This window comes from Engystomops pustulosus, chromosome 1, assembly GCF_040894005.1.
Source record: "Engystomops pustulosus chromosome 1, aEngPut4.maternal, whole genome shotgun sequence".
Lineage (NCBI taxonomy): Eukaryota > Metazoa > Chordata > Amphibia > Anura > Leptodactylidae > Engystomops > Engystomops pustulosus.
This window is the reverse complement of record NC_092411.1, coordinates 207,820,638-207,847,583: the sequence shown is the minus strand read 5'-3', so window position 1 is coordinate 207,847,583 and position 26,946 is coordinate 207,820,638. Positions and strand designations below refer to the sequence as shown.

General features: G+C 39.7%; 1 protein-coding gene across 1 annotated transcript in view; it reads left to right on the top strand.

Annotated features, from left to right (window-relative positions):
* PAPSS1 (3'-phosphoadenosine 5'-phosphosulfate synthase 1) overlaps positions 1-26,946 on the top strand; it is a 62,866-nt gene that overhangs the window by 23,691 nt on the left and 12,229 nt on the right. Inside the window, exons 5-9 of the mRNA XM_072119151.1 lie at positions 1,899-2,017; positions 8,934-9,047; positions 12,932-13,043; positions 19,426-19,631; positions 20,708-20,843. Of these exons, the coding sequence (XP_071975252.1) occupies positions 1,899-2,017; positions 8,934-9,047; positions 12,932-13,043; positions 19,426-19,631; positions 20,708-20,843 (687 nt within the window). The remainder of the gene's footprint in view (positions 1-1,898; positions 2,018-8,933; positions 9,048-12,931; positions 13,044-19,425; positions 19,632-20,707; positions 20,844-26,946) is intronic.

The following is a 26,946-nucleotide window of genomic DNA, read 5'->3' as shown; positions in this document are numbered from 1 at the left end:
AAATTGCCATTAAAATAAAGCATGGATAAACCAGGGACAGTCGCTTATTTCCAGGCACCATGACTGTGGTAATCTTATATTTGTTATCCATGGCTTCCTTCCTCCTAAAATAAAATAAAGTTTTAAAATGATACTAATGAGCCTGCTCTGCTCATTATAACAACCAGTGAAAAGACCGAACTGAATGGCTCTGGAAACACCCACCAGAGCCCCTGAGGTTTATTAGCATAAATATTAAAGTTTATTCATTTTAGAAGGAAAGAAGCCGTGGATAACAAATATATGAAGATCTTGTCTTGGTGCCTTGATCTGTGAGTAAGTGTCCCTGATATATCATGACGGAATTTGGCGTTAGTTTTCTTTAAGGGCCCCTCATTTGAGATGCGTACTTTATTGGATAAGAGTTGGGGGTGATTTACAAAATTATTGGCAATTAAAGATTCTATTGATTACACTCCAATTATGGATTACCAGAATTTTTCTCTATGGTGGGTTTGAACTTTTGAAAGTAAAAAGGAAAGGACTAATGTATGTAGCACAATCAGTTTTGTAAAATAGATTAAATCGATAGCTTTTGAAACACATGAACACAAAAGAATTTTGGGTAGAAAAAATGTTAAATACTACCAAATATGTCATATGTGAAAATACACGTACAAGATGCCATCATACCTTTACTCTCATAGTCTCTGATATTGCCCAACTAAGATAGGCTGTACACAAACATGCAAGGAGTCACTGCTGGCCGAACAGCAGCGCCAACACTCCACTAACTGTTACAATGCCACTGTCCATCTGGCAGGTATGTAGCCCTAATGACCCAGAGGGCTTTACTAAATTGTATATGTATTGATCTGTAACGTAATTCACATGACAAATGTAATGTCATTTGTCCTTGGTGTGTAATGCGGACCCATAGTGGTTGTTTCTATTTATTGCACTGAGATGGAATGGTACCACAATCTGACAGAAACAAGTATAGAAGAGTGGGTAGAGGGTAAAGGAGTAGTTGAGGAAAGGGAAATGCTGTGAGGAGACTTAGGAAATGTGTAAGAGTGGAAAGTTTGGGTGAGGGCACGACAAGGAAGGTTTCTGTGAGTTGTTACTGGGTTCAGCCACACTCAAATATAGCGAGAAGGGTAACTACAAGGTTTATTTATTTGAAGAGCTTCACACCCCACAGCTGGGAGTTGTGGATAGTGTAATTTGGATGCCACTACAAGTTTAAGTGCAGTAGAATGGTAGGTGTTTTTCTGAGACAGCGAAGAGGACAAGCATTATTCCCACCATCGCCTCCCTCCAGCTCTCGCCCAGACAGACAACCAAATATCATGTAACCAATTCTTGTGCCTCTATTTGTGTGGATGAAATACTTCAGTGAAGTAAGTTCTTGTTTACCGCACTGCTGCCACCTCCATCCATCTTCTCTGTACAGACATCAGGAACCCTCTCGAACACCATCAGGTCAGGGACACAATATCAGAGAATGCCTTGGGGAAAATTACTACTACCACCACCATCCTCCTACATCAGTGCTGCCCCCTCAATACTGGCGACTTCAGCACCCAGGGAGATAAAGGAGGGTTCCAACTTGCCATTGTGACAACAACATCAGTGCTTGACACCAAGGAGGATTCGAAGCCACCGGCCTTGTTGTTACAACAACCACCATCCCCTCATGCTTTATTCCATCCACCCTCTGTGCTGACTTGAGGTTTGCTACACTTGTGTCATATATGACGAAGATGCAAGGACTCCATTGTACTGTGCTTGGTCCATGGGAAATGACCAGCACACAGGGATTTTGGCGTGACTCTCTCAGAACTAGTTACTCCCCTCTGCATGTGTTCGATTAGATGAAGACGGTTTCAATAATCTTTCTTTCCATTCACTTTTAGGTTTTACTGGAATTGATGCCGACTATGAGAAGCCTGAAGCTCCAGAGCTGGTATTGAAAACAGATTCTTGTGATGTAAATGACTGCATCCAACAAGTTGTTGAGCTTTTACAAGAAATGGTAAATAAGGGGCTTGGGAAATTATATGGATCATCAATTGACTCTTTTCCTTTCATGTGTTTTTTTTTTTTTAATTGTTTTGTCTATTTACAAGTGATATTTAAAAGGTTATTCCCATCAAATAAACTTCTGCACTTATTGCGTAGGTGCCTGGGGATATGTGACCCCCAATGATCAGAGAGTGGGGGTCCTTTATGTGAATAGAGCAGATATATGCATGGGTGGCCATTGCTCAATTTAGTTGTATGGAACTGACATAGATTGCAGACACCCATGTCCTGTTTTAGAGTTGCTTTAAGCCAGAGGCACACAAATGGCTTGTTTCTGTGTAAACCTAGAATCTGCAGCAGTAGCTGGCCTGCTAATACAGACATTCCCCGACTTAAGGGGACCCAACTTACAAATGTCCCCTAATTATAGACTGTCCTCTATTGCCACTATAAGCTCTGGTGAAGCTCTCTGGGTTTGTCTGCAGTTAGAATAATAAAAGATACCAGTTCCAACTTGCATACAAATTCAACTTAAGAACGAACCCAAAGAACCTATCTTGTACCGTATGTATGTGTGTGTGTATATATATATATGTATGTATATATGTGTATATATATATGTATGTATGTTTTATATAGGACAGCAGCAATGTGTTCCGGTTTTCACAGCATTATAAATCACGATGATCAGATGGGCCGAGGTCAAGCAGATCTTGTTTCCCTGTTTTAATACAGGTGGTTCAATGTAGCCATTTCTACTTTGTGGGCCCTGCTTTTGTCAGAAATTGGATTACTGCTTTTAATCATTAGAAGAGTCCCTTTTTTTTTTTTTCTATAGAAGGATTTTGCATACCCTATTCTATAGTGATATGTCGACCCATAAAGCTTCCTCTGCTGCAAATAATTAATATACCATAAAAGTGTCCGCCACATTTACTTGCACCTTCTCACCAGATGACTTTAAAGGCAATAAGAAGAGGTTCAGTCTGCTTTAGTACACATTTTGGTACACTTCACCACTATGAAAAAGCTTCATATTAAAGTTATAAAATGTTGAAATGTTTGGATTTCTGTGCACTTTTGAAGTTTTTAAATGCTGCTACAAAAGACAGTGCAAGGCTGGCAGGTTTGTCACAAATGTTTTCCTTTTGTCAGTGTATGTTTTTAAAATTTTTGGTACCGTATATGCCGGCGTATAAGACGACTGGGCGTATAAGACGACCCCCAACTTCTGCCCTAAAAATATAGAATTTGGTATATACTCACTGTATAAGACTACCCCTCTCCCAAATGAAAAAAAGTCTGCTTAAAACTTTGCAAAACAAACAAGAGAGCAAGTGCCTGGTGATCATAACTGTAAGCTGCGATATTAATGAAGATCCGACATGCTTCTGTAAGTGCCGCCTGTGACCCCCAGCTCTGTGACGCCGACCGCTGTGACAGGGCGGCTGCATTAGCATACAGCGCGCCGCCCCGTCAGCGCGTACTAAGCCTCTTCTAATGACTGTGAGAGGCGGACTGCCGCGCATGCGCGGCGGTCCCAGGAAGCGGCTCTCTGCGCGCCGACGGGGAAAAAAAAAAACCTCACACAGTGCGGCCCCCGTATATCCGGCGTATAAGACGACCCCCCACTGTAGCCATTATTTTAAGGGGTTAAAAAGTAGTCTTATACGCCAGTATATACAGTAACTGTGGCAGAATTTCGCTACAATGTGGACACAAATTTTACAGGTTTTCTAAACATTTTCAACTCTATACATTTGTGTTCCCAAAGAGAAGTTGGGGATATCCTTAATTTATTTCCAGGACCTACTGTAGAAGAATTGATGAGTCGTTTAACTAAATAAAAATATTGGTGCACACTTCATACTTGGTAGCGTTTACTAACTTAGGGCTCATTCAGATGGTTGTGTCCACTTCGCATCTGAAAAAAATGCTGACGTGTGATGTCTGTCTGTTTCTAATCTACTTTCTGCCATTCCCAGTTTATTGCTTATTGCTTTCTCACTGTCTGCACATCCGTGAAAAGAAACTACATGTGAACAGACCCATAGGAATCAATGGGCCCATAGGAATCAATGGGCCTGTATGCCTTCCACAAAAAAAGGATGGGAGATGGACCTCCAAAAACGCCTGTCTCAAGGAATCCGTACACAGAAGAAAAGCGTTCGAAGCAAATTTGAATTTGACCACTAGGTGTCACATTAAGGCAGCATTTCTTACAGTAGGAAAGTTACAAAAAGAGAACCTCCTATTTTCATTTCACTTTCCATCTCCAATATGTAAACTTGGTCCACAATTAACAAGATAGAGCCTGGAACTTGACATGACGTACAGAAATATAAGATCAAGCAATGTAGGGGATGATGACTACATTCTTTTAAAAAACCGTTTGTGGCAAATTAACTTTCTCTTTCTATGAATTTAGAACCTAGGTTAAAACCTCAGTAGAGCGGACGCGTCCTCTGTAGGCTGGGACACATACAGTGTAATGTCCATAACCATTATGACGGAGACTGAAAACGGCTGTAGTGGAAAGTAAATACTGATGCTAAATTGAAGCTTGTCAAGTAAATTTAAAAGGGTATTCCCACCTCACCTAGTTAGTTTAATCCCTAACCCAAAACAAAACATTTCTTCAATTCATTGTTTATCTTTAAAAAATTACCTATATACCCATAATATACTGTGAATGGGGCTAACCTGTCCCTTAGCAATGTCCCTGTGTTGACATTTACGGCCACAACTTCTCATCAGTAGAGGTGGCAGCGCAGACACTTAGAAAACGGCTTCCCAGCCTCTGAACCCACAGCGGAGCGCCCCTCCCTTTACGGAAGCAGCCGCAGCAGAGCGCCCCTCCCTTTACGGAAGCGGCCGCAGCAGAGCGCCCCTCCCTTTACGGAAGCGGCCGCAGCAGAGCGCCCCTCCCTTTACGGAAGCGGCCGCAGCAGAGCGCCCCTCCCTTTACGGAAACGGCCGCAGCAGAGCTCCTTGTGAAAAAAAAAAAAAGCCACACTTAATTCACTTTATATTTCACTGTTCAGTATGAACGGGTGCTGTTTTTGGGTGGTATTTTTTTATTTTCATCTTTTTCGGCCCAAACGCACACACACTACGCCACGCTACGTCATAGTGGGCCCCTGCGCGCCTGCCCTTACTGTCTATGTTAAGGTCCGCCATTGAATAGTGAAATATAAAATGAATTATGTGTGGCATAAATTGTCTCCTATTTGTTTAAAGTCTGGAGAAATTATCTGCCATCTCTAGCCCTACCTTGGGTGGAACACTGTCAACTTATTGAGCACATATTTGCACCTTAATGTTTTAATTATCTTTTCATGTCCGGATGTGGACCTTTGTTGACTACCAATGTTTTTAAGTGACGGCTCAGCTCTTTGACTGATTGCCAGAATCCCATGCACTAGAGGTACACATTACATTTTAAGTAATTGAATTGCACATATAACATGGCTAACTTATATACTTCTAAGTCAGCATGATTTCTAGCCTGCATTTCTACATCTGATAGACATGGATCACTCCCAATAATGTGATTAGAGACTTCAAACTATTCATACTATCGCTTGTAAGCCATTCCAAATTTCCTTTTCCAGTGACTTTGCCATTACTTCATAGCTTGGCATTAAGTTTCACAGTATAACTACCATCACGCTAAAAAATAAATTTGTCAGATTTTGTAAACTTAATAGATGCTGAGACATCTGACAGATATCAGATGCTTTTGAAGGTTTAGTGGCTCATGTAGCGGAATATCTTTTTCATATTTTAACTTGAATGGAGAACATTACTCTAAGGGGATGCACAGCCGATAGAAATGTATTTGTCTCGCTAATCACCCTTGCCATGAGGAAAACCATCCAGATTAAGTTAAAACTTGGTACAGACATTTTATTGCTGCTGACTGTGTAGATGGTGACCGTATAAAAAGCTGTCAGGACAAGCTGATGAGCTTTGTGGGAGATGTAGTTCACCAGCAGTTGTACTATGGAATGTGGCCCATTCCAATGCTAAAGGCCATTATTGTACTTTTCAGAGATCCTCCACAGAACAAGTCTGCTCTTTATCAAAGCGCGGGCAGCACGCTACAAAGAGCCTGTTGTACTGCAGAGTGTTTGATGTATAGTGGTTCAGCCGTCTTGTATCTGGAATTTTTAACTCATCCCTTGTACTAATCATTTTCCGTTTCCAATTACAAGCAGCCTCTTTGGCTGGATGAGGGGTATACATCATTGGTGCCGGGGCGTGTTTGCTTTTCTTTATGACAACAATTTCCATCCCTTCATGTCCAATATTTATTGTTCACGAAGATGACACTTGTATTTTTCTAACTAGAGTATACTGTAATTGACTTTCTTAATGATAGTGAATCACTTCCTAATATATTTGTTTCCTCAGCTGTTGGTCGGGAAACTATGTGCCTTTGTATTTCTAGCACATTTAAGGGGATAACACACTTAAAATACCCAATGAAACAAATTAAAGATTGTATATAGACGCATTGTACCGTTCAGCGGTTACGCTGTTGTAAATGTGATTTACTTTTTGTTAAAATTTTTAAATAAGTAATGAAATGTAATAGTTGTTATAATTAGCAATGCATAACTTGATGGTACTGGATGCTATGGATTTGGTGATTCATTTTATCAGTGTGTTTCAAAATAAAATCTGCCTCCTAATCAAAGCAGATTTCTATTCACTGAAAGTAAACATAGAAGCTTGTTATAGAATTAGAGCTACCAGAGATTTTGAATAGTATGTTGGAAAATTATATAACTTTTCATTATACAAACAATATTTATTTTATGAAATGGGAACATCCCTTTAAACTCAATCCTGGCTGGCAACTGTCTTTTGACATGGTGCGATGCTGGTCCAGAGCCTGCAGATACTTTGAAAGATAATTGAGGGAGCAGGACTGAATCTCTGGCTGTCACACAACCACAGACCGTAGGGAGAAGGCAGAAGCAGTTTATTACAACTAAAATGAAGTATTTGTAAAGTGCATCTAATATTGCAGAAAATAAGCCCTTCTATGTCCAAATTGCCAAAAAATAGATGGTATATCCATTTAAAATGAAACCATGCATATCTCAAAAAATTTAAAATTGCGCACGATTTTGTTTTAACCCCTGTAAAACAATTAAAGGGTTAACAAACTTCATGGACGTTCTTTTACATACTTTAAGGGGTGTAGTTTCTATAATGGGGTAATTTTATGTGGTTATACTATTATTTAGGCCTCCAGCTTGACTTGAAATCTGAGCCGGATGCTCTATAGCCTGATTTTGCGTTTTATATGAAAATGTGAAAAATCGCACCTAAAGTTCAAAGCCCCATAACATCCTACAAAAATAAGAGGATGCATAAAAACCATGTCAACACAAAGAAGACATTCGGTGAATGTTAGTTGTCTAGTTTTTTTGCTGTTAAGAATGTTTGTTTTCGAAAAAGTAACACCTTTTTTGAATTTTGAGAATTTTTCAAAATTTTCACCAAATATCCATTTTTTTTTTCATAAATAGACGCTAGACATAGTTCATGTTACTTGGAAAACTTTGGTGCTAACATGTTAAAGCATTCTTAGGTTATAACCATCATAGTGACACAGGGCAGATTGGAAAACATGGGCCATGTCCGGAAGGTGAAAAGACGAGGGGTTAATAAATATATACAGATATACAAGAATATTTCCCTATAAAATAAAAAATCCCCCAGAACTCTATAAAAAAAAACAGTGCCATAATTGCCCCTTTGGTACGAGCTAATACATATTGTACAGTATATCAAAATGACCAGTTTCCCACATTGCACACTTTTGAAAAACTTGTTGCATCATTCCCCGGAAGACTTGTAGCTGTACTAGCTCAAAGGTGCTTCTACTCAATAATAATAATTCCTTTTTTTATATAGCGCACACTGATTATGCAGTGCTGCACAGAGCCTGCTGGATCAGTGCCTGTCCCCATGGGGCTCACAATATAATCAACCTACCAGTATGTTTTTTGAGTGTAGGAGGAAACCGGAGGACCCAGAGGAAACCCACACAAACACTGAGAGAACATACAAACTCTTTGCAGATGTTGACCCTGTGACTTGAACCCAGGTCCCCAGCGCTGCAAGGCTGTAATGCTAACCACTAAGACACCGTGCTGCCCGTACTGAGCACAGGTTCTGAATACTCTTGACCATGATATATTTTCGTTTTTCTTGTACATATTGTGTGCTAATTTATTAAACATTTGTTTGTTTTTTTCTTTCACTATGGTGTGCAGGGTGTACATTAATGAGCAAAAAAAAACAACTTTTTTTTTGATCTAGCTAATTGGCTGCAATGAAACAAAGGCTGAAAAAATACTTTCCATATCCACTGTAGGTGGCAACCAGTTATATTTATGAAAATAAACTAAAAATAAAGATGTGCACTTTATAACTTAGATGTGATTTGTCAGGTGCTTTTCCAGGTTTTTCATTATTTTCTTTGTGCAGGCATCTGCCTGCCTTTTCTCCCCACTTTATGTTGAACTTGCTAAACCTCTCCAGGATGGTGCAGAATCTCCAGTGCTTAACTCGGTAGACCCAGAATATCTTTTCAGTCCAGTACATTATGAATTTCCCCTGGAGTCCTCTTCAGGTTCATTGGCCGGGCACTGAGAAAATCTGTGTTCTTCCCATGATCCTAGCCACGGGCTCTGTCCAGAAAATATATTCACCTAAACCCACAGAACACTTGTACTTATTATTTTTTCCTCAAGAAATTGCAAGAAATATTAAACTCTGGAGCCAGAAAAAAAACACCATGAACTTTGATATTACATGTTGTTTTACCTCCCTTTTTTGATAAGTTCAATGCATCTGTTTAACAGCTGAATATACTAATTTTTTTTCTGGTTTCATTCCTCAAATAGGATATAGTGCCGGTAGACGCATCCTATGAAGTCAAGGAGTTGTATGTACCAGAGAACAAGCTTCAGCTGGCAAAGACAGATGCTGGATCGTTGCCGGCATTGGAAATTAATAAGGTGAATAGAGAGTTCTATAACCTCACATTAAATTCAATAAAATTTGTTTAAAGACTGTAACAATTCAACGGATTGCTCAAAGTGGACTCCCTAATTTGTGTGTCCTGAACTACATTTTCTCCAGCCTTCTACCTTCTGTTTTTATCTACTACTTCCATAGGATAGATATTTGGCCGCATTCACACAAACGTATGCAGGGCGTATGTACAGATGCAAGCTTGTTCCTCAATAGACGGCAATGGCCGCACGGGTGCGGCACCATACCCTTCCGTTACGGGGAAAAGATGGGACATGGCCCGTACGCCGTACATTTATATGGAGAGTGGAGAGGTCACCCCTCCTCCTCTCCATCGCACCGGACATTTGCACGCCCGGCTGGCATACGTTCGTGTTAGTTCAGCCGTTAATTGCTTCAATAGTTGTGACCAGCCAATAATCATTTTTTGCCTAAGAGGAGGCAATTTTAGAGATGATATAACAATGTCTTTAACCACTTTTATCTCAGGTTATGTTGCTCACCGAACACAAGCCTGATGGGAAATGAAAGATGAGATTCTCATCTTTAAAAAAGACACCAAAAGAATGTTCCTAGGTTCTTTAGATGTAAAGACAGGGGTATCTAAGGTGACACCTCCCCTGCAGCCTCTCAACTTGACTCATCTCGGGCATATGACTCTTCTCTACTCGTTCTTGCATGACTTTGGAGGAAATTTTGTATAAGGTAAAAGGGAAATATTTCACATTAATGAGTAAGTTATAGAAAGGACACATTATACCCTAACCGATGGGTCAAGTAGTTTAATGGGGTAAAGTATTGTCCCTTAAAGACATAACGTAAAGCTGCTATTAGGCTAGATGTCCACGATCAAGTTGATTCTCAGGTGTGAAAAACAGACCTTCACTTCTGCTTTTCATTGCCGATTGATATCCATTTTGTTTGTTTTTTCCCTGATGTTATTGATCCATTAAATAGTATTGCACTTAGCGCAGCCGTATTAAATAAAAAAAAAAAAAACCTTCATTGTCGTAGGCATGACCGCTTGGCAATTGTTTTCCATCACATAATCTCATATCTTTTTTCCTGGATACAACTCTGTTATGCTATGCATTTATGACCATGAAAAACCATTGGAAATCTGCTGTAAAAGAACAAATGCAAGGACCTAAATACCTGCAGGTTTTGTAGCTGTTTTTTTTCATTCTGCTTCTGTGTAAAACTTTTTATATGCAGATGTCAATGTATCTGGCTAGCATGTCATATTGTATGATCACACAATTTCTGTACTTCCTGAGTAGATTAAAAACACATTGAAAAACACCTTAAACTCTAAACATCTGCTTTTTATTCATTGCTATTGAGTCAGTGTTAAATATGGTAAAAACAAGTGCCTTAAATATGTAGCCTGTTGTAGGCTTATAGGAATACCACAGGCACAACTGCTCATTTGTGAACAGGAAAAAGACAGAATTAAAGGGAACCTGTCGTGGCAATTTGGGACACTAAACCACCCACAAGTCCTTATGGACCGGTGGTTTAGTGTCCCAAATTGCCATATAGTATTTTATTGAGCGATAATGTAAAAAAAAAACAAAAAACTTTTTCCTTGCCTTGTCCCTTGGCACCTGCGTGTTGCGGCTAGAGATGCTGATGTAGTAAACCTCAGCTTCACTGCGCAAGCGCTATAGGTGAACTGCATATGCAACAAAGCCAAGGCATTATCCTGACTTCACTTACCTGATGGAGAAAGTAGGTGCTGGCATGGGTTCAATGTGCCTGATTGGACACTTATCAAGGAAATATTTAGGTTATATTTCTTAATCTAGAGCCATCAAACAGGTCAATTTGGAACCCTAACCCACAGGTCTACGGTATTCAGTTTAGGGTCCCAAATTGACCTGACTGGTCCTCTTTAACATTGGTGTGAAAAGGTTAATATGCTAGTTTGGCATTTTTCCAATGAAAGCTTTTTTTTTTTTTCTTAGTAAGTAGTAACTTTTACCAAAATATGTTATTAATATGTACAGCATTATTCCATCACTCTTTACCAGGTTTAGCTACAGAGGGTGCATGTACTTCTGCAAAGTGACTCCTGTAGCTTCTTTTATATTCTGCTTTCAGCTGACCAGCTGGAGGGGCACACACTTCAAATGCCTAAATCTCCTGTACCCTTGCACTCAATTCTGGAGAGTCGCCACTTTAATAGGTTATATGGATTGTGCATGGATGAAGCTGTACATAAAAAATGATTTTTTTTTTTTTTTTTAAGTATAACTTTAAGGGTACCCATCTCTGGTTCTGTTAAGCATCCATATACAATATAATTTTGTTTCTAGGTGCCAGGGTTCAGGAGATATAGCCTTTGAAATTTGTCACTGTCATGATGTTTATAAACATTCTTTCTGCACGGGTCATGTGCAAATTGGACGTATATATTTGTATCGCAGTTATGAAGGGGTTAAATTATTACCACATTGAAACCGATAACTGGCAGCAGAAGCATTTCATAGTTTTTGAAGTAAAAACCCTATTGGAATGCTATATATCAGTAAAATTACAGATGAAGCCTCTAGTAAATATATTATGAATCTTGCTTCTCTCTATATCTGATTTATATTTTGTTTAAAGCTATGTATACGAGGTCGGTTCAATAAGTACCCGTGTAAGAAATGATTACACCATATTTTCCAAAAAAATTTTTTTTTTTTTTAATTTTTCAATTTAGTCCCCTTTTAGAAAGATACACTTCTCCCAACGTTCCTGCCATTTTTTTAACCCCTCCAAAAAATTGGATTTGTCGAACTCTCCAAAAAAATCCTCTGTCTCGGCAATTACTCCCTCGTTTGAGCTAAAGTTTTTTCCCCGCAAGCCTTTTCTTCATGGTAGGGAACAAGAAAGAGTCGCAGGGAGCCAGTTCGGGTGAATACGGGGAGTGTGTCAGCATTTCAAATCCTAATTCGGATTAATGTGCTGGTGCATCATCGTGTTGAAACAGCACCTTCTTCTTGCGGCCATGTCTCCTTCAATTTTTTTGTCGGAGCGGTCTAATAACTTACTGTAGTATTGTCCAGTGTTCGTTCTTCCTTTTTCTAAAAAGTCCATGAGGATGACACCATTCACATCGCAAAAACTGGTCGCCATGACCTTTCCTGACGATCTTCGGGCCATCTTCGCCTTCTTTGGAGCAGATTCAGCGGGAAAAATCCATTGTTGCTTAGTTTCTGGTGTGTAATGATGAATCCAGGTTTCATCAACGGTGACAACTCGACACAAAAATCTCACTTAAATTGCTCCAAACACTGCTTAGAAGTTAACAGCCGCATCGCTTGTTGTCCACTTTGAGCAATCGCGGCACCCATCGGGCCCACAATTTTTTCATCGCCAACTTTTCATGTAAAATATTAATTGCCGTTTGGGTAGATTTCCTCGGTAACCATGTCTGCCGGGAGTCCTGGTCGCTCCTCATCAAAAATGGATGTTCACCCACGTTTAAATTCGTTGAACCAATATCCAACTCTGGTCATTGATGATGAAGTGTCCCCATAAACAGCATCCAACTTTGTTTTTGGATGGGAATAATGCGAGGAGATAAAGGCAAAGAGCGAATTACCGAACGATACTGCTCTTTTTCCATCTTGGTGAAAATCGCAAAACACGTCTCAAATGGCTGCCAAATCCAAACTAACCTATCAATTAACCTGCAATTTGTTTTGCTGTCGTTTGATAGATGGCAGCATACGATGAGAACGCCAACTTCCCTCAAACGCCCTTTGTTGTTAAACACAGGTACTTATTGAACCGACCTCGTATGTGTACAAATAGATGTTAAATGTTGTGATTGTCATGGGGGCTCTTCATTTCATATTTATGTACTCCTATTGTTCAGGTTGATATGCAGTGGGTTCAGGTATTGGCTGAAGGCTGGGCAACACCTCTTAATGGCTTTATGAGAGAAAGGGAATACCTACAGTGCCTTCATTTTGATTGTTTGCTGGATGGTAAGAAAAACACTATTTTATGCCTTTTATAGTATATTTCTTACACACATTAGATTTCTATAATTATAATTTTCTATAATCATTAGTATTATTATCATTCTTGCCCTTCGCTATGAAAAGTTAATACATATTTGTGTATTTTTAGCATTTTGATTAAACCATAGTGGTATACCACACTATTGTTAAAGGGGCCAAGCTCTGTAGTTTGCTGGGTGTGCAATACTGCTAATAAAATTGCATCAATACTGCTAGTTTGTAATGCCAGTGGACTTTCTTCCAATCAGGAAACTCTGTACAGCTGGGTTCGCACAGTATATTAATAGCATTTTGAAATACATTGTGGGAAAATGCATATGTCTCCATCGCAAAATATGCAAAGTTTTGCAGGATGGGATAAGTGACATGATGCAGGATTAAAACCAAACCAGTATATCTATTCCAGGAGGGACAGACTCCCGACTTTAGACAGCACTGTTTCGACCTGATTGGGTCTCCTCAGTACAGTGTAAGGAACTGGTTTGGCTAAGTGTGAGGCTTGTGACTTGGGTCGGAAAGTAAGAGTTCTCCTTACGGAAACTGCCATTTAAGCCTTTTCCTTATCCCATTTTGGAAAACTTTGCATATTTTCTCAAAATCACCCTAGTGGAGCATCCATGGCTAGAAGACTACACACGCCTAAAAGGTGGCCTTAATTGGCAGTCTCCGTAAGGAGAACTCTTACTTCCCAACCCTATGTCTCTTTTAAAAAAATAAAATGTATCCTATAAATGTCAATTGGCTTGCTGATGATCATCATTGACCATATAAAGTTGAAATGTGTTCCAGAAAGGGGATGGATCCTACTCCCCCAATACCCTGCCTAAATGTATTTATTTTTGCTCTTACAGCTCCATGTACGCCTCTATAACGTGCATTGTACTGTTTATTGTTGCTTTTTTTCCTTTCTTTTGAAACTCCCTGCAAACACATTGTGTGAACCCAGCTATAGACTGCTACTTTTAGATGGATGTATTGCGCGCACACACACACACACATTCAAGTGTAAGCTGAGTTTTTCAGTGCAAAAAAATATGCTGAAAAACCCAAACTCGTAATATATTTGAGTAAAAAGAAAAGCCCTCAATACTCCCCTTTCAGATGCACCTGACATTATAGTGTGTGCGGGGCCTGAGCGACTGGCGTAAAAGTGTGTGCTCTGGTAGTGAATACGGAGCTACCGCTGCTGGAGCATATCGATTGAGAAGAGGACTTGCAGGGGGCATCGGAAAGGTGAGTATTGAGTTTATTTTTTTTTTTTTTTATCCTGGGGCAGGTGGTTAGTTAGCTAGCTATGTACTGGGTGGAGGCTGTGACGAATGCATTTTTCACCCTAGCTTATACTTCAGTCAATAGGTTTTCCTATTTTTTGTGGCATATATGATACTTGTAGATCTTTGCTCTTAGATTTCAACAGATTTCACCTAGTTATAATTGAAAATCGTGAAAAAAAATAAATTATCGGGCTTGTGCTTGTAAAATTGAAACTTTTCAGCCTTATGAAGACAGTCATATCATAAAAATATATCTTTTAAAACTATTTCCACTGATTTACGATCAAATGATTTTTTTTTCCCTCTAGTATAGTTCCAGAAAGTATTAATCGTTAGGGACAAACCGACATTAATACCGCAGGAAAACTAATCTGGCAGCCCCCTTAGCTAAATCAGTTCCCCACATGCTAGATGTTGAGTGAGAGGCTAGACACTAGGTCTGGGAAGTAATAAGTGATAATGGAGACTTTGCCAATAAAAGCTACCTTGACAGCCATGTGGGCACTTGAAGCTACTGATGCTCCTGTAGTCAAGATGCAATATTTTGCTTGTCCCAAATCCCCGAAATCCCCAAATCCCCGAGAGGATCATTGCTGTAAGTCTCCAACTTAAATGGCAAAGTTGTTCTTGTGCTATCTGTTGCTTTGACATCTTGCACACGGGCAACTTTTTTTTTTCCTTTTTCTTCTGTGGACTCACACATATGGTCATGGTTACTGCAGTCCCCCGTTCATGGTGTGAGAGGGGCTGCAAAACTAAAAAAAACCCCACAAAAATAACGAACCAGGGATCTGCATACGTACACATGCATATGCAGGTAGAGCAAGCCAATAAATGCTATCATTCTAGCATTTGAAGAGGCTATATCTGTCTCTAACCTATGATAAGTGAAGTATTTCATTAATCACTGCTGCTGGTGTGCTCTTCATCTCTTCTCACAGAGGCCAGCTTCATACAGGTGATCTATAAGGTGACTGCTCACGACCTGAGAACTGTAATATGCTGCTTATTCTGACCTTGTTTGAAGTTACTGTGAATGACTTGCTAGATGGCCTGATGGCTTTTTTTTATAAGTAGTCTGTGCGCCTCGCCTTTAAAGGGGTTGTCCGAGTTTAAAAAAAAAATAAAATATATGTGGCCGGGAGCAGGCTGCCTAAAATAATAAAGATATACTTACCTCCGATGCCCTCCGGTATCCAGCGCTGCTGTCGCTCCGGTCCGGGCGCCATGTAAACAAACATGGCCGCCGGAGCAGCACTGGACTTAGCTTCCGGCCGGCCGTGGCCGGGTACGCCTATCCGTCCCTATACACAGCATTGTGTATGGGGGCCGGAAGGTTGTCTGGTCCGGCCGGAAGCTGAGTCCAGCGCTGCTCCGACCGGCCATGTTTGTTTACATGGTGCCCGGACCAGAGCGACAGCAGCGCTGGATACGGGAGGGCATCGGGAGGTAAGTTCAGCTTTATTGTTTTAGTCAGCCCGTTCCCGGCCACATATAGTTTTTTTTTAAAACTCGGACAACCCCTTTAAATACATGACCTAAATTTCACATGTTTTTTAGGACATGTCTGCATACATACACCACTCTTACTTGGGCAGCACTGTTCTACCAGGTGTCTACCAGGTGTGAGAAAAATGGTCATGGCTACGCCCCTGGGACACCAAGAAGCTTCCAGAAAGATGAAATGTACATTTTCCTCTTGAATGACAGTTTGCTGGTACACATGAAGGATATGTTTTAAAGCTTGTAATTTTGTATCTCACAGGTAATTTGGGAGCTGTTATGCATCCTTAAATTTCTTTCTGACACGCCCCATACTATTACAGGTCAGCAGGGATGTAAGGAGAGGGCACTGGAGCACAGGTGTATAATACAGCAGACAATCGCAAACAGTACCTGCTCACATCTTGGTGATTGGTGCTGGATGTTTCTATATGAGATGCATTACATTCAACTACTCAGAAACTAGGAGCTCTGAGGGAGGTAAAGCACTGACCATGAGTAAGAATAGACATTCAATTGTTCGAAACGTGGGTCTCTGTATACTATGCACCTCGTTTAATGGATATGAAATAAAGCATCAAGATTTTTAGCAGATTGGAGTGCCGATCCTATTTCTATTATTTCAAAGCACTGCTTTGCCTGCAGTGAAATACTTTTTTTTTTTTTTTTTTTTACTTGCAATGGGAGCACTTAATAAACACTAACCCCTTGAAGGGACCTGGGAAGAATTGTTAATTTTTGATCACCAGAATTCAATGACTGAAAATCCAAAATGTATTATGTATTCAAGACCGAAATTGACTGTGTAGCTTCTGTGTATGAGTCAGCCAGCTCAGGTTGATTAGTCCTGTCTGGACAGTTCAGGAATCTCCATATAATGTTTATGTACTGCAGCCAGCAGCACCCAGCTTTCCAAAGGTCTTGAATTTTATAATTGTTTTTTTTTTTTTAGCAAAACTACTTGGATCATGAATTAAACAAGATATGTTTCTGCATCTGTGTAACTACAGCATGAAAAAGTAATCATTCAATGTGTTTGTTCATTACAATCCCCTGCAAAAGTGATGTATTGCAGGGTATTATCACTGCAATTTAATAGGCTGAAACAGTGTCTGTAAGGTCCTGTCTGTGACGGCTCAGACTCCAGAGTTGCCATAGCAACATCCACACTCTCTGAAAACTCTTTTGGGGCATCAATCGGGCAGGGAATCTCCAAGCGGGCATTTAAATGTCACAATTACACTGGCTGCAGCATTTAACGGGTTAACACCCACCATCGGAGCACTGGGTGACAGCTTTAAAGGGGTATTCCGGGAATATGAACGTATGACACAATGATGCTTTAAATAAATGAATACAACAATACTCAATATCATAGTCACAAAACGGAGCTTAAATAGTTTGATTTTATGATTTACAAAATTTATGGCCTCTCTAAAGTAGGTGGAGTTATCACTAAGATGACTAACACTATCACTAACACCGGCCATACTGGATGCACTTCAACCAACCAACTACAGCCAAACGTAGTGGTGATCACATGACCTGCCCAGGCAGGTGCATGACATGTGATGTGGACATGTGACCAGCGGCCATCTTCTGTCCTTTGTCTGCTCCGCAACGGACCGTGCGGAGGACTGATTAAAGGGCCACATTACACATTATCTTATATTTTGAGTACCCATTTGTATATGAATTACGCTTATTCCTGGAATACCCCTTTAAGTTGCAGATGACACCCTGTGTTTTCCAATGCCTGTTCATCTCCAGTGATGAGCTGAACTGGCATTGGCTCCATGCTGTTTTATGACGGCATGGAATGCCAAGTTACAGTGCTCCATGCTGTAATAGTAAATCATGGAGTGCTAAGTAGTTGAAGGAGATCAAAAGGATTGTAAAAGTTTGAGAGTAATTTGGTCAAATAGTAGAAATATGACAGTAAGCAGGGATGGTGAATATAGTATGTACCTATATTCCCTTATTTATTTTTTTTCCTCTTAAGTAAACCACGACATATATTTGCTTCTTCAGAGTTGGCAACAATGTATTTTTACTCCCTATTTTCTCATTCGTTTCTCTCGTTTTACAGTCACATCAAAAGAAGAATGTAATCCTTATAAAAGCCACTTTACAGTAAAAGTAAGCGAGGTCAGATGGAGGCAGCTCACCCCATCATACTGATTTCCTCCTTACACAGTAACATTCCTTAGACACTTCATTCTTTCTTGTGATTATCTGGGGAACAGACTCCCCCTGATTCTTTGACGCATTAATGTTGTTTAGTATGTGTCCTGCCGTGGTGATATCAAAGCGTTGTAGAAAAAAAATTGTAAGCAGAAATGTCAAGTCTCGTGCATAGAAAGCAGGAAGGTTGACCTCATTTGTGGTGTTTATCTGTAGTTAAAGACGCTGCATTTACTGCTGGTCAGGAATCTGTCATATGCAATGTGTGTCTTTGCAGTTTGGCTCTTTTTATATGTATTAATTGAGCTAAGCTGCAATACCGTACACTGCTATGAATTAGGAATCTAAAGAAGTAAGCAGCCACATTTTTATATTCCTTGAAAATAACTTCAAAGGCAACTTGTCAGGCACATCTACTCCCCCCCCCCCCCCCCCCCCCAAACCGAAGGTCCTACCTTATTTTCTGTATTGAGTTGCTCTGCATGATAATACTTACCCTATATACTCTTGTATAAGTCGAGTTTTTCAGCACAAAAAATGTGCTTAAACTCTCCTCGGCTTATACAGAAGTCAATTAAAAAAATTTTAAACTTGATCTACCAGCGGCGCACATCTATGATGCGACTGTATCGCGCCGAAGCCTTTCGCCTCGCGCATCAAAGCCTCGCGCCGAAGATCGGGACCTGCACCAACGATCCGGACACCAGAGGGTGAGTATTAAGTTTTTTATTTTTTATGTGCTTGGCAGGGGGCTGGCTGTATACTACATTGGGGCTGTCTGTATACTACATGGGGGCTAGCTGTATTCTACACCTTCGGCTTATACTCGAATCAATAGGTTTTCATAGTTTTTGGTGGTAAAATTAGGGTTCGCGGCTTATACTCGAGTATATACAGTAAATGAGTCGGCGATCCTGTGAAGTATAAAATGCCCGAGTCTGTGTTGTCATCCCGTGAATTGAGTCAGCCGGTTGTTGCTGAGTCAGGCTGCAGCACCCCTACCTTTGGTTTACAGGAGCCGCTGACTTATTTTGATACCATTATGCGGAGCAATTCACTACAGTAAATGCGACAAGTCCATTGGTTTGGGGGTGGAGGGGGGTGTAGATGTGACTGCCAGGTTCCTTTTAAATTGAGTTCAACAGAGACCATATTTTGAAAACAAAAAAGTAGCATTGAACTTGCTGGTGTCCAGTGGGTGGACCCAAGCATAGAAATGGCTTTGGCTCTTCTCTTTGCATACTGCTTAATGCCTCCTCCTGATGTTGATTGCATCTTTGGTACAGAAAATGTTACTAATAGCGCATTCCATTTTAGTTATTAGTTATGAAGATATGGATGTTGGACCTATCCGTGTTATGTCAGTATAAATTATTCTTCCACAGGGGGAGTCATCAACTTATCTGTGCCCATCGTGCTGACGGCTACCGATGAGGACAAGCAAAGACTGGATGGCTGCACAGCCTTTGCTCTGGTTTATGAAGGAAGGCGAGTGGCCATTTTACGCCATCCAGAGTTTTATGAGCACAGGAAAGAGGAGCGGTGTGCCAGACAATGGGGGACAACCTGTAAGGAACACCCATATATTAAGGTTTGTTTGAGATCTTATTGTTGTATGGATTTCCAGGGAAACCCCTTATCCTGATGCCTTTCATTTCTGAAATAATGGGCCTCATTTATCAAATCTGTCTAAAAGCAGAACTGCTCTAGTGACTCCTGGTAACCAATTACAGCTCAAATTTCATTGTATAAACTCCTGCAGGAAAATCAAAGCTGGGCTCTGATTGGTTGCCATTAGCAACTAGAACAGTTTTGCTCTGAGACGCCTTAGCTAAATCTCCCCCAATGTGTTGGAGTCTTTAAAGTGCAGATTAGACAGAAAATGCTTTTACGTTTTTGTTAGTTGAACCAGAAGAGGGCGCTCTTGCGCTCTGTCATAGTGATCTTGCTGGATCAGATCAGAGCCCGATTAAGCGTTTATGATGAAATAAAATAATCTACAACTCTTACTTTCTAAAAGATTTCATAGAATAGAAAATCAAGATTATCAACTATTAAAAAGTTAAAGCCCTTTTGTGCATTATAAAGTATAATTATTTGGTATTTATTCTAGCAGCTGTGTAGGCATTATTGCATAACATACTATGTTTATGGTTCTTTTCTCCTTTATGTACCTTTCTGCATGTGTGTCTTATTTACTAACATAGATGGACACACAAGATATCTGTGAATTTAGCAAGGTCACATACAGAACACTAAAAGATACCTCGCATAACCTATGTAACTGAACTCCAATGAGTACCATTTGTGGTCCACTGTTACATTAGGAAGAATAGCTTTGAAGCCCAAAATTCTGCTTTATTGACATTCATGGACACGTGCATATGCAAAGTATTGCTTAAAGGAAAATGTCATAAAATGCATTTTGACTCTTTAGAACCAATTTCTATTTTTTGTAATATTCTATTGTCTGTTCATTATTATTGGGGCTGCCATGTTGCCTGAGCTCTAGTAACAGCCTTTTTAGTTATCTATCATATACCAGCAGAGGTCTGAAGCAGACTCATTGATGGCCATGGAGGGTTTTCTCGGCATGCATTGTGCAATGATTTTCCTTAATGAAGCGTTTTGTTACTTATGTGAGTGATCTTTGTTGGTTCGCTGCAGATGGTGATGGAGAGTGGAGAATGGTTAGTAGGCGGAGACCTTCAAGTCCTTGACCGCATTTATTGGGGTGATGGATTAGATCAGTACAGGCTTACTCCAGCTGAACTAAAGCAAAAGTTTAAAGATCTGAATGCGGGTAAGTTTATGGTCTCCCTCCCCCCACACTCCTGTTATTTTATACAATGCCACATAAAGGACAGAAACCTGTTTAAAATTATAAGTGTGAGCCCCTTTCTTTTGACTGCATCAATAAAATACATAATGGCTGTAATGATGTCCTCCTGGCCGGGATGTTCTTATGTTTTACCTTTCCTTAATTATTACAGACCTACATGGCCACCTTCAGATATGTTTGCAAAGTCTTAGCATTATTATTACTTTAAGCAGCAATTACAAATTTACAAGAAACACATGATGAGATATAGTTATATGGGCTGACCTAGAAATGGAGAGAATAAAAATAACTGGATTCACACACATTTAATGTGGAATCTTTTATCACTCCCCTTCTTGGTCACAGACTGATAAAGATGGTTTTTCATTTTTTTAGATTTTCTACAACCGGTATCTATTATTTAAAGGCTTTTTTTGTTAAAAAGTAACATGATCGACAACAATCTCAAATAAAAGACACATAGATATCAAAACAAGGTATAGGATACAAAGGATAAAATAGAACAATATAACTATTGTTATATATACAGATCAGCTCGGGTACACGGCCACACACTAGCTGTCTGGTCACAGATCCCAGGTCATACAGAAACGATCTGGGATTCATCAATAGCAATGTGAAAAGTGTATGTCATTTTATGTATAATCTTCGCACATTTTGTCATGTTGCTCTCACTGTACATTTTGTATTAGTTTAAATATTTAAACCATTACTCGGGACTTAATTGAAGCACCTTAGGAAGGGATAACGTACTCCAATCTTGTTAAGTTTAATATAAAACGGTTTGCACATTTGAAAACCTTCTGCCATTTTTCTCAGCAAGGATGGGATAAAGAAAACATTTCCTCTTGGCTACCTTGAACGGTAGCCCCATTACCATCAAGCATCACTTTTACTAAGTCTTATGACATGATGTGGGATTAAAACTAAAACCGTACAGGCAGTCCCCTGGGTTACGTACAAGGTCCTGTAGGTTTGTTCTTCAGTCGGAACTGTATATTTTATCATTGTAAATTTTTTTGGTCTCTTATGAAAGTATCTGCTGGACATTTTTTAAGTAGGACATTGTTCTTTTAAAGGGGGCTCTGCTGGACATTTTATTTTACGGGGGGGGGGGGCAGTTGGACATTTTATTTTACACGCGGGTCCTGCCTGAAATTTTATTTTACAGGGGGGCCCTGCTGAACACTTTATTTTACGTGGGGGGGGGGGCTGTTGGACATTTTATTTTACAGGGGGGCCCTTTTGGACCTTTTTTTTATCTAAAGGGGGGAGGCTATGCTGGTCATTTTGTTGATGAGGGGAAGCTGCTGCTGGATATTTTTTTTTTATTAAAGTGTAGTTGCTGCATTTCCCACCCCAGGCTTACACCAGTGTCAATAAGTTTTCCCTGTTTTTTTGTGGCAAAGTTAGATGCCTCGGCTTATATGCGAGTGTATACGGTATGTTTTTCCTCGCAGTGGTTTTCAATTGTTTGTGAACCTGTCCTCTGATTGAAAGAGAATTTTATTCAGATTTTGGCATCCAGTATCCAGGCCAAAATATGACTCCGTTTTGGAGTCATTTAGAGAAAAATGTGCAATTGCCCCCAGTTTTAGTGTGTTGATAAAGGCCATTGTCCTCTTTTTATGTTGCTGTCGCTCACGATCCTCAGCAGTCCTCTCCTTCAAGGAAAACAGTGTTATGTGCTGCTTGACATTTTATATATTTTTTTGTTATGCATTGTCAATATAAAATTTGGTCATTTTTGGAGTATGTTTATGGTTCCCGATACAGCACAAATAACAGCTTGTACACCATGACCTATATCTTCCAATACTGTTTTGCTATTAACAATTATTGCTTTTTTTATATATTATTCTGGTCGTAGTATTACCATAATTTATGCTCTTCCGTGCATAGCTTTTTGTTTGGTAAAATTTAGTATTTTTCTTGTAAAATTCAGTTTCATTGTTTGTTTCGGTTTTGCTTTTCACAAATGATGAGAGCAAATGTTCCTGAGGTGGTAGAGTAGTTGAGAAACGGCAGATGACTTTACTACTGTAAATATTACTATACTACATTGTGGCTGTAAGTCAAACCTTTAACCACATGATTAGGAATGTGCCCTCAATTTCTGTCTTGCCCCGTGTTACCATTTGGATTAAGTCTTATGTTTCTACTTTTGTTTATCATCCCAAAAATAACTGTCAAGTTGAGAATTTGGATGGCGCCAATTATTTGTTTTTGCCAGCCTGGTATAAATTTTCTGCTTTGTAAATTCTACTTGAAAAAAATATATATTTAATCTGTCACTTAGCCACTTAGCGTTATTAATCCCAAACTCCAGAATACTTCTCAAGCTCAAATTTCATACAGTTTGTGTTTTCATGCATTTGTGGCCCAAGCTAATTAACAAGAAAACCCAATCAAAAATTTTATGGGGCTTAGTTTTTTTTTGTTTTTTTTCCCAGTAGTCTGATGGATTTGTATCACAAAAGGATTGATTCAGCAGATGTTTTCTATTAGGGTACTGTAATAACCATGATGTTTCATGTAGTTCTAAGACTAGTATAAAAGACTAGTAAACCAGTGTAGCAGAAAATTCTGAAAAATTATATTACATTTTTTGTTCTCTAGAAATAACTTGCACACTTGTATTTAGCCTGCTAAACTTGATGGAGGTTATTGAAAGGGGTTCTGAAGCTATAAAAACTTTGCAGCTGGGCTGGGGGGCTGTTCAAAAAAATAAACATCTACTTCTTTCAGGTGCTCCCGTTATTTTTAAAAAATAAACGCAAGAAGAGTAAAAAAAAAGTAGCAGCAGCAACACATACATCAGGAGTGACCATACAGGTTTTTTTTTTTTTTCACTTTACACAATGTTGCACTAGTAGTGGTTCTATGTTTATGCCAAAAAAAATATCCTATGATGAATGCCCCCTGATGTCTCTCATGTATATGGTAGATAAGACAACATCTACAAGTAACAATAGGTGGTTTCACATCTTACTCCCCTCTCTGTACAATGTTCTTTGAACAAATTACACATGATACCTAGTAAGGATTATGCAAATAAGTTTCCAGGGAGAGAGAGAGAAAATGATGCCTCCAATGCTACTTTAAATATGGTGCTTTAGCTCCCTCTGTATCAATGTCTGATTTTCAATAAGCCTTGTGACATGATATAGGACAGTGATGGAGAACCTTTTAAAGACCAAGTGCCCAAACTACAATCAAGTCCCACTTATTTATCACAAAGTGCCAACACATAAATTTAATTTGTGATTTACTCCGTGCTCTGTCACACCTTTCATTCATATCAGCCCCCTGAGGACACCAATAAAGCAGAAAATAGAAGAAATTTGGATGATCATTGTAGCTTCTCTCCAGGGTCCCATAAACAGGAAGAATTGTCAGGGCCAGAGCAGGAGCTACAATGATAATCCAGATCTGTCCACACCTTCCCACTCCTCCAGTAGTGCCAGGTAGAGCTGTCACTTTAATATAGCTCTATGCACAGCAAGTCCTGGGCTGTCTGGGACTGCAGGAAGATACCTGGAGTCATCTCTGGTGATGGCCTGAGTGCCCACAGAAAGGGCTCCGAGTGCCACCTTTGGCACCCGTGCCATAGGTTAGCCATCACTGATATAGGATAATAACCAAAACGATATCTCTACTCCATTAGGAATTGACTCCTAACTGTAAACGGTGATGTGTCAATGTCATTACATTTCCTTGGTACCTTTTATAAGTAACTGGTTTGGTTGGCATAGAGGCCATGAAAGTAGGCCAGAATTCATTCTGCTTATGGAGATTGGCCTTTCATGTTACAGCCGTTTGGTACTGACATCTCAATGATCAAGTGTTTTATCATGTGATTTCTGAGATAGAGGCAGCGGACCTGCTTCTGCCACCCCCTTTTAGGCTCTGTAAGAGAAACTGAGAAAACAGAAGCGGGTAGTACCGCTTCTTTCTTCTCTTCAGGGTCTCCTGTAGCGGGTGACCTGATACTCTGCTGTCCTTTTAGCTTGGGCAGCCTTCTTAAGCCTGCACCAAAAATACGCAGTGGCACAGGTCTAGAGACCGCCTGCCGTAAATCTCCAGAGGGTGGTTCAGAACCACTTGGAGAACCTGCCAATTTGGGACACTTAACCTCCCACAGATCCTTATGGACCAGTAGTTTAGTGTCCCGTGAGCCGCTTGCAACCCATCTCTGGTGCCTGCATAGTTTAATGAAGCTACAGCCCAGGTTCATTTTGCAAGTGTTGTACCCACAGGTCATTAGCAGTGAAGCCGGAGTGTAGTAATATCCACTTCACTGTGCAACTGGGCAGGCGTGGAGAGCTCCAGAATAAGATAATTGTAAAGGTTTTTTATTTTAATTGTGGGCACAGAGTGGCCAGCTAAAGGGCGATTTGGGACACTTAACCATTGGTTCATAAGGACCTGTGGGTGGTCTAGTATCCCAAATTGCCCTGACAAGTCCTTATTAAGTGTAGATAATAATGTGGAAATTACCGGAAACATGACCAAAATGTAACTGTTCAATAAATTCCACTATTGCCTTTCAGTGTAGCGGTTACATTTTACGAAAGTGATGTTGAACATGTGGTCTAATAAGAACATGTGTTATGTGGTTTGCTTCTTAAACACTGACATTCTTCATCACTTATTTTGTTAGGCTAGCTGTCCATTTTCATTGTCAGGCTGTCTATCCATTTTCCTTATACTGTCACTCCTTGAGTGACAGATTTACATTCATATAGCACACAGTCAATGTTGTAATTTTCTTTTGCAGACCACTGTTCTCCTCAATTCCATGGCAAACTCATGTTATATTAAGGAGACTCTCTGACAACAGCTACTCCCTTCAAGGAACAATCCATAGTGACTGTGTGCTGCTGTACGGGCTCTTTATCTCTGTACCCTAATCAGACCTGTATTTTGTATGACCAGCCCGGTATTCTCCTAAAAATATATTCCATATATATTGTTAGACTCTTGTTGTATTGTCACATAATTTAGCATAGTTGAACAGTACATGGATCCTGTATGGACTGGATCCTTATATAGATCCATATGTACTTCTAGACCTGTGTATCTGAATTAGACAGTGTAATCTCACATTTTTAATGTGTAGCAATATAGTATTGTGAATAACAATACAACAAATTATATATTGTGAAAATATGATTTCCGGTTAGATGGTTTGTCGAAAGAGACCTTCAAAGTGTCAAGGTTTTCTTCCAGTGTAATGATCTATTTGTTGTCCTCTTACTTTGATGTAAATGGGCTTAGAAAAACAAATAAAACATGTTTTTTGCATTAAATGTACCCATTACCTGCACATCACAAAATGATCTTTTATTTTCCAGAATTGACAATGTTTCCAAGTTGGCTTGGAGTCAAAACCATAGTGCAAAGAAACATATTTTCTCATGTCTTCTGGACAAGAGTCATGAGTTATCAAAGTGTTTCTCATGAGTCAGTAATCCACCCCGTTTCTTAGAGAATTGCAGTTTGGCACTTTTTTGCATGAGTAAATATTTCTCTGCAGCATAGCTGTGTCCTCCAGGGTGAGGAGTTGGATGGTCTACAATTCTGAAGAGGATTTTCCTGTTCAGGAGTGCTGTAAGCAGTTTGGCTTTGTTATACTAGACGTTTCTGCAATGTGGTCTGAACTATAGCAAATCAGGTTTATATTACGTCAATTTCAGTGGCCAATTCAAGACAGTTTTTTGGATTTAAAGTTTGATTTTATATATTTTATATAGGTAGTGTTTTCCAAACTTTATCTCTATGCAAAATATTGTAGATTTCCTTTTTTGGAAAACTGAAGAATAGTCTTCACTGATTACAAATTGTAATGTTTGTCATCTGTGGAAAGCTAAGGTTATTAGTCCTGTCAGCAGATGAAAACCTCAGGTTGACCACAAGATGTGCCACAGCAGGGGGTAAAGTTATGTGGTATGATGTGTATATGAATGAACATGAGACATATTCTATCCTTTATTACTATGTAGTTCAGGGTATCTATGTAGTTCAGCGTTCAGGCCGGGAGATCCTGGCAGCATGCGTTGCG